Below are 15,511 nucleotides of genomic sequence, written 5' to 3'. Positions count from 1 at the left end.
ACTTCATTTTAGTGTCTTTTAGCCTACAAATATTAGAATCAAGTTTGATCTTCACTTTCTAATACCCTTTTAATACAACCATTTACTTTTCTTTTTCTCTTTTTGATATCCTTTGAAACTTATATAGATAAAAGAATCTGCGTAATATTTCAAAAGAAAAACTTTGGTTAACATAATGTGGACTACACACCTAGTTCTTTCTACATGGATTTGAAAACGACGGTTTTATATTTTTTAAAACAATATCTCTTAATTAAAACCATAAACTACAATACATTGTCAGTCTATAATTTTTCTGATCTAGGATTAAGTATTAACACATTAACCAATTCACAAAACATAGATCATTCATCTTTACACACGCAGTTCACTAGTTTTGTTCTATGCATTATAAACTATTTCATTGATTTGAGGAATATATGATTTCTTATTTCTCATATTTTATATTTCAAAAGTAAATAACTATTGGTGAAGCAAATGTTGTGTTCAAATTTTCATATCTCAAGATGGGAATCAACTATGACATTCACTTTCTATCAGCTTTTTGTGGTGGATCGGTTTCGTTCTCATTTCTAAGATGTTTTTGAGTTTTTTACATTGATTTTTTATTCTCCCTCCAACAAAATATAGTGATTCCGTCGTAAACAATTTAATTTTTTTGTCTCTTTGACAATAACAAGAAAGAGATTCAAATACTCGGAAGCTAGACCAATTTCAGCAATCGAGCTGTCAATCATTTTCTTTTGGGTGGAAACAAATTGTTCCATTCAAATTACTAGAGAACTCGTGAACAAGTTTCCTTTTCCCGGTTCCAACCTTCTAATGTACTTTTTCTTTTAATTGTACATATTATCTCTTACTGATATCCTACGTAAAATGTCTTGCACCATTCACAAATTAAACCTCCATAACCATAGATCCTTGTGTTAAAATATAAACTTTGGAAGCAAATGCAAAAAAAAAAATATTACAATATAACTAAAATACATAATGAGACTATTTCAAACATAATCTACTCAGATGTTTAATTTCTATACACAAATTTAAATTATTTTTATAAAACTAAAATGTAATTTCTAGAAAACACATTTTAATATGATATCAATTAAAACACGAAAATTTGCCAACAATACTATTGGTAATATATATATCTTAAGAAAATAAGCAAAAATGTATATTTTTGCCAATTCACAATTCTATATAATAATGTCAACATACTATCATGTATAGTAATTCAAAAAAAAAAAAAAATGTATTGACATGAAAATGTATTTTTACTATATTACCAAAAGTTGTTTTAAGATTCTAATTTATTAGAAAGAGTCAAAGTTTTGTTCGATACTCATGAATTTTTATGTTTGTCTCAAATAATAATTGTTTTTAATACTGTCAACATAGATCATTTATATATAGTCCATACAAAATCAAAGCGCATTGATAAAAAAATGTTATTATATTTCCACATAAAAGATCTTTTAATTAATGTTCCAATTTTTCGAAAGAAATCAAATATTTGCTAGATACTCATGCATGAATTTATTTGGCTATACAAAACATATAGAAAGTAAACGGACCACGTGAATATGAAGGCCTAACATAGAAGCTTTGAAGGCAGTAATTAAGGACACCCTTCATCATTGTCCTCAAGGACCACTTTACCTCTTGGCTTTATCTTCTAAGATCCTCCACCAAGATTCTCTCTTTGCCTTTTATAGTTTTATGATTCTATGATTTTCTTTTCATGTAATTAGATTTTTACTCTTAATTGATGAAATATTGAAACAAAATCCGAAATTAGAAGGATTTTACGTTGTTTGTATTCCGACCAAATGAACACAACCCATGGTAAAAAAGAAGAAGCATAGTTTGATTACTAGAATTTTGCCCAAAAAAAAAAAAAAAAAAAAAAAAAAAAAAAAAAGTTTGATTACTAGAATTGGTCAATTATTTTTTGTTCTTTTTATTGCTATTTGCTAGTGCGATTAGAGTTCTTAAACGGTTTTTCATTTATATATAGTTAAACAAATGGACCAAATCAAAACCAAATTTTAGTTTCTTTTCAATTTCATAACAAAAAGTCTCACATAGTAGGACTGTGATCACGAGGAATTCATTTTGATTTTGACCCGGCCACAATCTATTATAACTACATATAATCTAATCCCGTGAGGCATAACCTACTAAGCAAAATTCGAGAACCTAATTATTTTATGGTTAACGGTAAATAGTTTAGGCAAAACCAGCAAAATATCATATAGAAGTACAAGTAGTGATACATTCTAAATCTACTATACATTTTTGCAACACTTTTAAGGAATCCAATCGGGTCGGGTTTTTTTTTAATTTTGACCTGGAAATCTTCAATTGGATCTTCCCTTAAATTTTGTCAAATATCAAAAACGAAATTATTATAATAAAATCTAAAAAAAATATATACTCTCAACTAATTACTATACCTAAACACTTTATTTATGGAATATTTTTTACGATTTTTATAGATAAGGAAATCAAATATGATGATTTGATGCTAATATAACAAATTTGAGATAATTTCCTAAAAAATCTCTACCTAATTTAAACATAAATATATGATTCTCATTTTACTTTTATTTGATCTTATATTTATATTATAAAAAATATATAGTTAATAAAACTTTAGATTTTTTTTCTGCATATGCTATGATTCAAAATTTTAAAAACGGACATATATTACTCAATCGATGAAGAAAAAAATCTACTTAAAATTTTTAAAGTACATTTTAAGGAATACAATCGGGTCGGGTTTTTTTTTTCTGATTTTGACCCGAAAATTTTCAATCGGATCTTTCCTTAAATTTTGGTAAAATTTAAAAATGAAATTAATTAATAAAATATATATATATATATATATATATATATATTTTTTTTTCTCAAATAATTAATATATCTAAACTTTTTATTTATGGCATATTGTCTACGATTTTAATAAATAAGGAAATCAAATATGATGATTTAATGCTAATATAACAAATTTGAGCTAATTTCCTAAAAAGTCTCTACCTAATTTAAACATAAATATATGTTTCTCATTTCACTTTTATATTATCTTATATATATATATATATATATATATATATATAGTTAATAAAACTTTAGATTTTTTTTCTGCATATGCTATGATTCAAAATTTTTTAAACGGACATATATTACTCAATCGATAAAGAAAAAAAGTATGTGTACAATCTATATTAATATTTTTGAAGAACAAATTTACGCGTTTAATCAGGTCGTTTTTTTTTACTCTGACTCGGAATTGAGTCATTCGGATATTTCCTTAATTTCTACAATTATCCAAAACGGTACAATATACCACGGGTGAAATCCTAAAATTAACAAATCAAAATATAATTATTTAGTATTTTAAGATACAATTATAAATTATTTTTATGTGTTGGTCCAGAAACACACATTAATTTTAAAATATATATATATATTATAGAAACCATTTGAAAGTAGAATTTTAAATTGATTCGAATTATATATCTTTTTAAAAAAGTGTTATTAAAAAAATAATAAAAATGATGATTAATTTTATGGGATGATATTAGATGGTGGGACGGATTTGGATTGATATTAATATGGGACAATATATATCACGGGTGAAATCCTAGGATTTTCAAATTAAAATATAATTATATAATTTTAAACACTAAACAAAACAAATACAAATTAAATTTCTATTTTTTAGTTACAATTATCTATTTCATCAGTATAAAAAGATTAAAAAAAAAAAATCAAATAATTAACCCGCGGTGTACCGCGGGTCATATCCTAGTTCAACAACAAAAAAAACATATCGGGTATTGGGTACTTCAGCGATGCATGCTACGAGTGTTTTTTTTTATGGTTAGTAATATAGCATTAGTAGTTTATAGTAATATATATATATATATATATATATATATATATATTATAGATATAGCATTAGTATTTTAATAGATTTATTACTAATCATAAAAAGATAATGACGCAAAATACCAATGTTATGAGATGTGCAGTTTACAAAATTAAAAAATATGTTTCTTAATTTTTATTTGTCATAAGATAAAAAAGAATTCTTCCAAAAAAATTTGGGAGTAGAGCGAAAGCAAATTCTACGTTAAGCCAAACTTTTTTTTTATATATAAAACGCACGTGACATAAATCGCCATATGCAGACAGTCCATGGATGAAACCGGACCGTGTATGTTCGACCCACTACTAAAGCCGTCATTTGGATCGTAGCTAGTCCTACTAATTAATTAGAATTATCGTTTTCTAATTCATGTTAACCAGATAATTCAATTTCGTTCTAAAACGGCAATAATCATGATGACAGATTAAAAGAGAATAAACCTATATATGGGTGCTAGTACATTACTCTAATTATGATTACGTACAAAGATTTATCATGATAAGGCAATAAAGCTAAAATGTCAAACCGAAAACGCAAATGATTAAAATTCTTTTCCTTTTTCTTACACCTACAAAATTCTGATTACAAGTTTACAACCATTTATAAGGATGCTACATTACTCTAATTCTGATTACAAGTTTACAAAGATTTATCATATGATAAAAACAATATAAGCAATATTGAATAGAAAGTAAAAGGCCAAAACGCGAAAACGCAAAGTAAGTTCTCTAAAAAAAAGTAAGTTCTCTTCTTTTCTTACTATAAAATTTGAACGTGTATTAAATTAAAAATTAAAGATTGACTAATCACTTACAGGTCAAGATCTGTTGTCTAGTAAGACAACCAATCAACCAACGGTAAATTTTTATATTAGAAATCAATCAAACATCTGGGGAGAGTTAGAAACCAAGATCACCCCCGGTTATCGCTGGGAAAATATCGGTTTATGGTTTAGGTTCTCTCAGTCAAATAGTTACAAATGTATGTCACCTGACACCTAGTATGGGTTGTGACTTCCGAGTCCAAAACTGTGTTTCCCCATTTAAAAATAACGACAAAAAAATATTGAATCATTTGGACCCAATGTCTCTTTTTGCATGTGCAAGATTTAACCGATTCTTATACCGAGTGGGTTATAGTGGATTAATAGCCGTTTACGATAATTGTGCTACTTGCACAGAAAGAATTGGCAAGCGAATAGAACTAAATTTTAGTTAAAACCATCGAATAGTTCATACAAAATGAGTTGAATGTTTTTGGTTAGTCTTCTTATAGACATTCTAAATTTTAGTTAAACCATCGATTTTTTTTTTTGTAATAACATACTTCATTTAATTTGTTGTACTATTTTTAGAGTTAGAACAAAAACTAATCACTAAAACAACAAGAATATATCCGCAGGCAAAATTTGTCTCTAGTGAAAATTATTCAGGATCTTTATAAAACAAAAAAAAATAAGGACAAAATAGAACATGTTAGTTTTTTTTTTTTTTGTTCGACATACATGTTAGTTTTTAAGAGAATATAATTAGCATTATGTTATATCTGATTTTAAAAAAAATAAAAAAAAAATTAGCATGTTAGTATTTAAAAGAATATAATTAGCATTATGTTATATCTGATTTTTTTTGTAAGTTCTGCAAGAAAAAAAAAACTATAGACAAACATGATCCATAATAACATTTTTTCAATATATATAATTAATCTTGTTTAAGAAAATTTCCCTAATTGAGAAAACATTATCACTGAAATACACGTTGTGATTGTTACTACAATAAGTTTCCATTATAATGCATAGTGTGAAACAGAATTTAAATGTCTGCTTTTACTATCTAATTAATATATTTTTGTTCTTTCCTTTCGTGTTTGATTCTCTGAGTGGATGTTTTTTTCGTGTGTCAATTCCCTGATTAGATGTTTACGCGTAATTAAGGATTAATCTTTCTAAATTAAAATAAACGAACGGTCTATATAAGCTTTCCAGGGAAAACACACGTACAAACATATCTAACATAAATCAAGACGCTAAAAGTTAATAATAATAATTAAAACTATCCTGAATCAAAGACAAGAAACAACAAATGTGGAAACCTATATTGGTCCACGTGTCATCATTACATATTAGCTGTCCAGGTAAAAAATCTAAGAATTGTTGTTTTTCTTGTAACTAAACTCTTTGTAAAATAAGCAATTTTACCAAAAGAGAATTCAATTAAGCAATGTTTTTGAAAATACCGTAAAGTATATATATTAGATACTTAACGAATAGTAGAATATTTACTTATCTTTATCCCTTTTGGCCCTTACAAAATTCTATTCTGACCATCTTTTCTTTTTATTTTCCCTTACCTGGTCCATTTCTAGATTCCTGTAATAAAAACACACCAAAATTTTGCTATTAAGTCACACACATACACATTTGTGTGTATGCATATATATATTAGCCTCAAATGCTAAGTAAATGGATATCCCACCACAGTCACAATCTCATCAAGTCCATTACCACATTGCCTCTTTCTTCTTCTTCTTCTTCTTCTTCTTCCTCTCTCTAAATTTCAAATCTTTACTTCCTGTCAGAACCAGAAACTCTGTAAAATCTCAATGTCTGCCACTTAAAAATACATCTTACCAAACGTGAAACTCGATTCTTATTTCACCTTCTTAATCATTTCTTGTGTAAGCCTTCTTTGTGGGTTTTTGTTGCATTAATGGTGCACTAAGTCCGTGCAAAACAGTTAAAACCTTCCCCTGCAAAAACAAAAATTCGTTTTTTTCATTCTAGAAAACGATAAGAAATGGGTCAGAGCAAGTTGGTGTTGTAAAAGTCAGAACCAACGTGAGAGAGAGAAAGCAAAAAAAAAAAGTTCGTTAGCTTGTGATACTTGTCACAAGTTTCATCAATATATTTATAACCAACCTTTGTTGAAGAGAAAGCACCTCAACACAAGAACGATGCCAATCTCTAGTACTAGAAACTTCTTCAAACGATTCTGCGTCGAAGAATACAATATGGATACATTCAAACACAGTAGTTTCCTCTCTGCTGATCTCTTACCATCTCTTGGAGCTAGAATAAACCAATCAACTAAGCTCCGCAAACACATCATCTCTCCTTTCGATCCACGTTTCAGGTGTTGTATATCTTCACAACTCTTTCTTGCACATTTCCTCGTTCTGTTCTGTTCTGTTTTTGTTTTGTTGACTTCTTGAGTTGTGGTGGCTTAATGTTGAATTCAGGGCATGGGAGATGTGGCTGGTCATTCTTGTGATTTACTCAGCTTGGATTTGTCCTTTTGAGTTTGCCTTCATCACCTACAAGAAAGACGCGCTTTTCATCATTGACAACATTGTCAATGGCTTCTTTGCCATTGATATCATTCTCACCTTCTTCGTTGCTTATCTTGACAGCCACTCTTATCTTCTAGTCGATAAACCTAAGAAAATAGCTATAAGGTGAGAAAAAAGTACATAACGACACTAGTACAGTTTTTACGTTTCTAAAGGAAGCAGATAATCTCATTTTCATAATGAATATGTTTTCAGGTACCTTTCTACTTGGTTCGCCTTTGATGTCTGCTCAACAGCTCCATTCCAGTCACTGAGTCTTCTGTTCAATTACAACGGAAGCGAAATAGGATTCAGAGTTCTTAGTATGCTCAGGCTCTGGCGTCTTAGACGAGTTAGCTCCCTGTTTGCAAGGTTCATTTTCAATACTAAGCTATTTTTTTCAAGTTTAGAAGATTTACCATTTGAAGAATTAATCTAAAGCTCAATCTCTCATTTTTCCTCTGCTTCAGGCTTGAGAAAGATATCCGCTTCAACTATTTCTGGACACGCTGCACAAAACTCATTTCGGTAAGTCTCAAAAACAGAGGAATATTCTTTTCTTTACATTTATAAATGCTACTCACTTACAAAGTATACTTTTCTATATCAGGTCACACTGTTTGCAGTACATTGTGCTGGATGCTTCAACTACCTCATTGCAGATCGATATCCTGATCCAACAAAAACATGGATTGGAGCTGTCTACCCAAATTTCAAGGAGACAAGCGTATGGAGTAGATATGTTACTGCTCTTTACTGGTCAATTACGACATTAACAACTACAGGTTATGGAGACTTACATGCCGAGAATCCAAGAGAAATGTTGTTCTTTGTGTTTTTCATGCTCTTCAACCTCGGTTTTACATCTTACCTGATTGGAAATATGACCAACCTTGTGGTTCATTGGACTAGCCGCACCAGAAACTTTGTAAGTTCAATAACTTTCTTTCGACTTCACGCCAATCCCTTCAAAAAATAGACTCATAGGTTAATAATAATCAAATACAGCCATTATAATATTTGTCCTTTCAGTTAAACAAATAAGAAACCTGATTCATTTAATTTAACAGAGAGATACAGTAAGAGCTGCTTCAGAGTTTGCATCAAGAAACCAACTTCCACCAAACATACAAGACCAAATGTTATCACACATTTGCTTAAAGTTCAAAACAGAGGGTCTGAAACAACAAGAAACCTTGAACGGTTTGCCGAAAGCAATTCGATCAAGCATTGCAAACTATCTCTTCTTCCCAATCGTTCAGAACGTCTACCTCTTTCAGGGAGTTTCTCACAACTTCCTATTTCAGTTGGTAAAATACTCATTTGTAAACTCTTTATTTGTCCATTTCTTTCTCTATGTGCTTGTTCCATAAAGTTACCAACTCGATATACCTTTTCCAACCAAGGTTTCAGATATAGACGCCGAATATTTCCCACCAAGAGAAGATGTAATACTACAGAACGAAGCTCCTACTGACCTTTACGTTCTAGTCTCAGGGGCAGTGGTGAGTGGCTGAAAATAAAAACTCAATAACGGTATAGGAATGTTGAAGTAACCTTGTAACATATTTACTCGCTCATGTGGTGATTGTGCAGGATTTTACTGTCTATGTTGGCGAAGAAGATCAGGTATGTGAACAATATATTTTAAAGAACTTCACTGTAGAACTGTTAGCTGAAAGAAAGAGCAGTAACCATAATCCTTACATTCATGTAGGTTCAAGGCAAGGCGGTTGTTGGCGATGCATTTGGAGAGATTGGTGTGTTATGCTATACACCACAACCTTTCACAGTTAGGACAACTGAACTATCTCAAATACTACGCATAAGCAAGAAATCTCTAATGAGTGCTATGCGAGCTCATATCGAAGATGGACGTGTCATAATGAACAACCTCTTCATGGTAAGTAAGAAAGATACAATATAACTAAGTCGTTTCAGAGATGTTTTCACAATCAAATAGTCAATACCAACTCATGTTGAAATATGCAGAAACTTAGAGGGCAACAGTCAATAGCAATTGATGATCCAAATACAGAAGCAGACTCACTTCTCCAGGAGTGGCTTGGTGGTGATCCAAAGACAGAAGAAGGAAACACCAGTGATCAAGGACAGGGACACAAATATTTACAACTGCATGATACAAAAAATATTGATATGGGGTCAACTGAATGGAGGGATTCAAGATCTGGTTACAGTGAAAAGAAAAGAGCTCGAGAACATAGGATAGAGATAGAAGAAGGGTTAAAACCAAAGAAAGAATTTGATGGAAAGGGTTGCTCTAATGCAGATCTTACCTCATTTGAATTTCATTCACAGGAAGCATATCCATATTGCAGATCAAACATCCAAATCAAACAACATGAAGCTGTAAAACCAAAAGATAAGAGACTCACCATCCACTTGAAGTCTCGGGAAAAAGATTTGTCGAAGCTGATAATACTTCCTGCTTCCATAGAAGAGCTGCTAAAACTTGCAGGTAAGATCATTAACTTTTAAATGCTCTAAGAAACTACAGAAATAATAAGAAAACACGAGATTTCTATGTACCGTATTTTTCATAGACAGTATTCACTAAACAAAGTGGGAAATGATGCAGGTGACAAATTTGGATACAAAAGCTTCACAAAGGTCATGAATGCGGAAAACGCAGAAATAGATGATGTAGATGTGATTAGAGATGGTGATCATTTGTATTTTTTAATCAATGAGTACGAAGCTATAAACTCCTAACGTGACTCTAGTATTAAGGATATGCAAATCAAGCTAACATATATGATTGACCACAATCATCTCTGTCAAATTATTCTCATTATTGTGTAAATATTATGTTGCCTTGTATAGCTCAATTGTCTCTGTATAAAGCTCATGTAATCTCATATCAATAGAATCATCACTTTCACAGCATCTTATATGGTATCAGAGCTCTAGATACCTAGACCTAAAATTTTTTTTTTCTTTCTCCTTGGCCGCCGTTCCTTCTTTCTTCAAATCTCCTCTTTTTTTTTCCGTTTCTTCTCTGTTCCGGTCAAACTCACCATGTCCACATCCACCACAGGCGTGAACGCTTCCTTTGAAACCATCTCCACAAAAACTGATTCTCTTCTCCATGTCAACATGTCAAATGTTACTAAACTCACCGCCTCCAACTACCTTATGTGGAGCAAGCAAGTCCATGCTCTCTTCGATGGGTATGATCTTGCTGCCTATCTCGATGGATCCAAGGCTTTTCCCGCAGCCACAGTCACCGTCAATGGTGTCATCTCCCAAAATCCAGAGTTTGTGCATTGTACCCGACAAGACAAACTCATTTATAGCGCTCTTATTGGTGCTATCTCTGTCTCCATCCAGCCGCTCCTCTCTCGGGCCAACTCTGCTGCTGAGATATGGACCAAACTTGCCTCCACCTATGCTAAGCCAAGCCGCGGTCACATACGTCAACTCAAGATTCAAGTCAACAACTGGAAGAAAGACAACAAAACGATTGATGCCTATGTTCAAGGTCTTGTCACCCGCTTCGATGAGCTTGCTTTGCTGGGAAAAGCCCTTGACCATGAAGATCAAGTGGAGATGATTCTTCAAGGACTGCCTGAAGAATACAAATCCATCACAGACCAAGTGGAAGGCCGTGACACTCCACCAACTCTGACTGAGCTTCACGAGAAGCTTATCAATCATGAGTCCAAGCTTCTGTCCGCACAACCCATTCTTCCAACACCGGTGACAGCCAACACTGCTGCTACTCACTACCGCAACAACAATTACAAGCCTCAAAACAAGTCCAACCAGCGCAACAACTCCTGGCAGCCTCAACAACGTCAATCCAATGACTTCAAGGGGCCTCGTCCTTATCAGGGACGTTGTCAGATATGTGGAGTCTATGGTCACAGTGCAAGGCGCTGCACTCAGTTGTCTATGCAGCCATATGCTCAGCCACAGAACTCACCGTCTCCTACAGCCTGGCAGCCAAGAGCTCACTTCACTGCTGCAAATCCGGCCACCACCAATCCATGGCTCCTTGATTCTGCGGCTACCCACCATATCTCTTCTGACCTGGCTAATCTCAGTCTTCATCAGCCATACAATGGCGGAGAAGAAGTGGTAATCGGTGATGGAAAGGGTCTTCCCATCACTCACACTGGTTCGGCTTGTCTCTCTTCTAAAACTCGACCTTTCTCTCTTACTGATGTTCTTTATGTTCCTGATATTAAAAAGAACCTTATCTCAGTATATAAGCTATGCAATGCTAACCGTGTTTCGGTCAAATTCTTTCCGGCTTCCTTTCAGGTGAAGGATCTGAGCACGGGGGCCCCGTTACTCCAGGGACGTACTAAAAATGAGCTCTATGAATGGCCAATTCCATCTTCTCAAGCTTCTGTTTTCGCAACCTCCACCACCAATCTCAAATCAGATGCTTCTACATGACACTCTAGGCTTGGCCATCCATCACTTTCTATTTTACAAAAGATTGTTTCAAGTTTTCATTTACCTATTTCTGATTCTCTGTCAAAGCCACTCTCTTGCAGTGATTGCTTAACTAATAAAAGTCATAAGCTTTCTTTCTCTCAATCTTCCATAGTTTCTACTCGTCCTCTTGAATATCTATTCTCCGATGTTTGGACATCTCCCATTCTTTCTATAGATAACTTCAAATACTATCTCATCATCGTAGACCACTACACAAGATATACTTGGCTATACCCTCTCACTCAAAAATCACAAGTCCGTGACACATTTATCAAATTCAAACCTCTCGTTGAAAATCGCTTCTCCTCAAAAATTGGAACTCTCTTCTCTGACAATGGAGGAGAGTTTATAGCTCTTAAATCCTTTCTATCCACTCATGGTATAAGTCATCTTACTTCTCCTCCTCACACTCCCGAGCATAATGGCCTCGCCGAAAGGCGACATCGACACATTGTCGAAACGGGTCTAGCTCTTCTTACTCACTCTCAAATCCCAACGACCTACTGGTCGTATGCCTTTGCTGCTGCAGTATTTCTCATAAACCGAATGCCCACTCCAATTCTCTCTTTTCAATCACCTTATCACAAACTTTTTGCTCAAACACCAAACTACAACAAACTCAAAGTTTTCGGATCCCTCTGTTTTCCATGGCTTAAGCCGTATAACTCTCACAAACTCCAACCTAAATCGCTTCCCTGTGTCTTCTTAGGCTACTCCCTAACTCAAAGTGCATATCTTTGTCTAGAACCACAATCTCATCGAATCTATGTCTCTCGTCATGTTATCTTTGATGAAACCAAATTTCCTTTCAAATCCCTTTCAATAACTCTCTCAAATTCTGTTGATGACTCACAGTCACCATCTTCTTCAGCTCCATCTCATACCACTATCAAATTATCATCTCCGCCATTCACAGAAGCTCCGCCACAGTCCTTGGAGTCAACAATGGCTCCTTTGTGCTCCGACTCTTCACCACCGTCGGGACCGTCGGAAAATTCCAACGCCGATGACTCAGCTGCTCCGACAACACCACGGGAGTCTGTCACCGGTTCCGGCTCTGCTGTCAATCTCGACAACAATTCAAACATTCAATCCTCCAATGGGCTCTCACCAACATCAACAAATCTCTCACAACAGGCCCAACAGAGTCCATCACAAACAGAGGCCCATTCTCAAAGTCCTCACATGTCATCTTCTTCGGCCCAAAACTCAAGCTCTAAAGAAACGCAGACAACGTCGACATCTTCTTCACCTGAGCAATTGATTCAGCCGGTTCCTGCTTCACAACAACAATCAAATCCGCAAAATCAACCCCAGAATCATCACCCAATGCGAACCCGAGCGAAGAATCAGATTGTTAAACCAAATCCAAAATTTGGTCTCACCTCTACGGTTGTCTCCGCATCCAATGACGAACCTAGAACAGTGGCTCAAGCTCTCCGTGATTCAAGATGGCGAAACTCCATGTCTGATGAATTTAACTCACAAATTCGTCACCAAACATGGGATCTCGTCCCTCCGCATCCATCCTACAATGTCATCGACACCAAGTGGATATTTCGGACTAAGTTTCTTCCCGATGGTAGTGTCGATAAATACAAATCACGGCTGGTTGCTAAGGGCTACAATCAACAACAAGGAATCGATTTCCAAGAGACATTCAGTCCAGTTATTAAGAGTACTACAATCCGAATCGTCCTAGATGTTGCTGTTTCACTCTCATGGCCAATTCGTCAAGTTGACGTCAATAACGCGTTTCTTCAAGGAAGACTTATTGAAGATGTTTATGTCTCGCAGCCGCAAGGATTTGTGGATCCCGATCACCCATCATATGTTTGTCATCTGAAGAAAGCGCTATACGGACTCAAACAAGCACCTAGAGCTTGGTACTTGGAGCTCAAGAATTACCTTGTAAGCGCTGGATTCCACAATTCTCTTTCAGATACATCTTTATTTGTTCTCAATCGAGACAAGCTGCTGGTCTATGTATTGGTATATGTAGACGACATCATTGTCACAGGTAACAATGCAAAGGCTGTTGAAAGCGTTTTACAGAATCTCGGGTCTCGTTTCTCAGTCAAAGACATGGGAGAAATTTCATATTTTCTTGGCATTGAGGCTATAAGAACAGAGGCTGGACTGCATCTAAATCAGCAAAAATACGTCTTAGACCTGTTAACGAAGATGAACATGCAAGACGCCAAACCAGTTACAACACCAATGGCGACTTCTCCGAAGCTCACATTGGCCGGTGAAGCTTACTCTAATCCCACTGAATATAGAACATTGGTTGGCAGTCTTCAATATCTAGCCTTTACTAGACCGGATATTGCATACGCTGTAAATCGTCTATCCCAGTTCATGCACTCCCCAACGGTTGATCATTGGCAAGCAGCTAAAAGAGTGCTGCGTTACCTTGCTGGAACAAGTTCCTACGGACTCTACTTTCGCAAAGGTAATCCTCTCAGCCTTCATGGATTTTCTGATGCTGACTGGGCAGGGGATGTAGCTGACTGTGTCTCAACGAATGCTTATATCATCTACCTTGGAGGACAGCCAATATCTTGGTCCTCGAAGAAACAGAAAGGTGTTGCTAGATCATCCACAGAAGCAGAATATAGAGCGGTAGCAAATGCTGCTTCAGAACTCATTTGGATACAATCACTACTTTCTGAACTTGGTCTCAAGCTCCATGCTGCTCCGTCAATATACTGCGACAACATTGGTGCTACTTATTTGTGTGCAAATCCAGTTTTTCATTCAAGAATGAAGCACATTGCGATTGACTATCACTTCATCCGAGAGTTAATTCAATCCGGTATACTACGAGTCTCACATGTTTCCACCAAAGATCAGCTAGCGGATGCACTCACCAAACCTCTATCTCGAGCAATATTTCACTATCTGCGCAACAAGATTGGAGTCACCTTAGTCCCTCCATCTTGAGGGGGCGTATTAAGGATATGCAAATCAAGCTAACATATATGATTGACCACAATCATCTCTGTCAAATTATTCTCATTTTTGTGTAAATATTATGTTGCCTTGTATAGCTCAATTGTCTCTGTATAAAGCTCATGTAATCTCATATCAATAGAATCATCACTTTCACAGCATCTTATATCTAGTAACCATTATTGTCTTTCCATAGAGTACGTATGTATATCTGCCGGCAATGTAAAATTCTCCCAAGTTTAATAGAAAAAATTTGTTAATCAAAGAAGATCCTAGATAACTTTTAACAGGAGAATACTAATCCATCAAACGCTAATCGAAAAAATGACATGGAACACGATCACATTTCTCGACTAATCACAATCGATGAGGTTTCGAGAAGAAGATCATATAATCAAACACTTGGCGTTCACGTCACTATTAATGATTATATCTAAATAGGAAACTAAAACTAGAGTTGAATCCCATATATTAACGGCTAATTTCATCTCCCAGATCCATAAACGTGACTTAAGATATTCGTCAAGTAACAAATCAAAAACTATATTCAGTAAATTCATGTACTGTCAAATGCCGAATCAATAGAAGAAACCAGAAATTTCGATGAAGAAGCAACCTGGAAATTATCCGGCGAAACTTCATTCTCATTGAGATCGGAAACACGTGTTTACACTTGCATCAATCTGCGATTTCTCTGTATGTGAAGAACTCGAGAAGAAACAAAGACTGAATTCTCAATTCTACAGAGCATTTCCCGCTTAAGCGTAAACATTCGAGTTTATATAGGTTTCAATATTGGGCCTGATTGGGCTTAGATGAGTTAATTAC

General features: G+C 34.6%; 1 protein-coding gene across 1 annotated transcript; it reads left to right on the top strand.

Annotated features, from left to right (window-relative positions):
* Window positions 1-6,673: 6,673 nt before the first annotated feature.
* LOC9306128 (potassium channel KAT2) lies at window positions 6,674-14,948 on the top strand. The gene is made up of 12 exons (XM_002870011.2): window positions 6,674-7,065; window positions 7,172-7,387; window positions 7,478-7,633; window positions 7,732-7,789; window positions 7,872-8,189; window positions 8,332-8,571; window positions 8,668-8,766; window positions 8,858-8,890; window positions 8,979-9,164; window positions 9,254-9,740; window positions 9,861-10,000; window positions 14,852-14,948. Exons 1-11 carry the CDS (start codon window positions 6,887-6,889, stop codon window positions 9,992-9,994), a joined length of 2,106 nt encoding a protein of 701 aa, XP_002870057.1. The 5' UTR covers window positions 6,674-6,886; the 3' UTR covers window positions 9,995-10,000; window positions 14,852-14,948.
* Window positions 14,949-15,511: the final 563 nt, after the last annotated feature.

The sequence above is a fragment of the Arabidopsis lyrata genome, assembly GCF_000004255.2.
Source record: "Arabidopsis lyrata subsp. lyrata unplaced genomic scaffold ARALYscaffold_7, whole genome shotgun sequence".
Classification (NCBI taxonomy): Eukaryota; Viridiplantae; Streptophyta; class Magnoliopsida; order Brassicales; family Brassicaceae; genus Arabidopsis; species Arabidopsis lyrata.
This window is presented reverse-complemented; position numbering and strand designations above follow the sequence as displayed.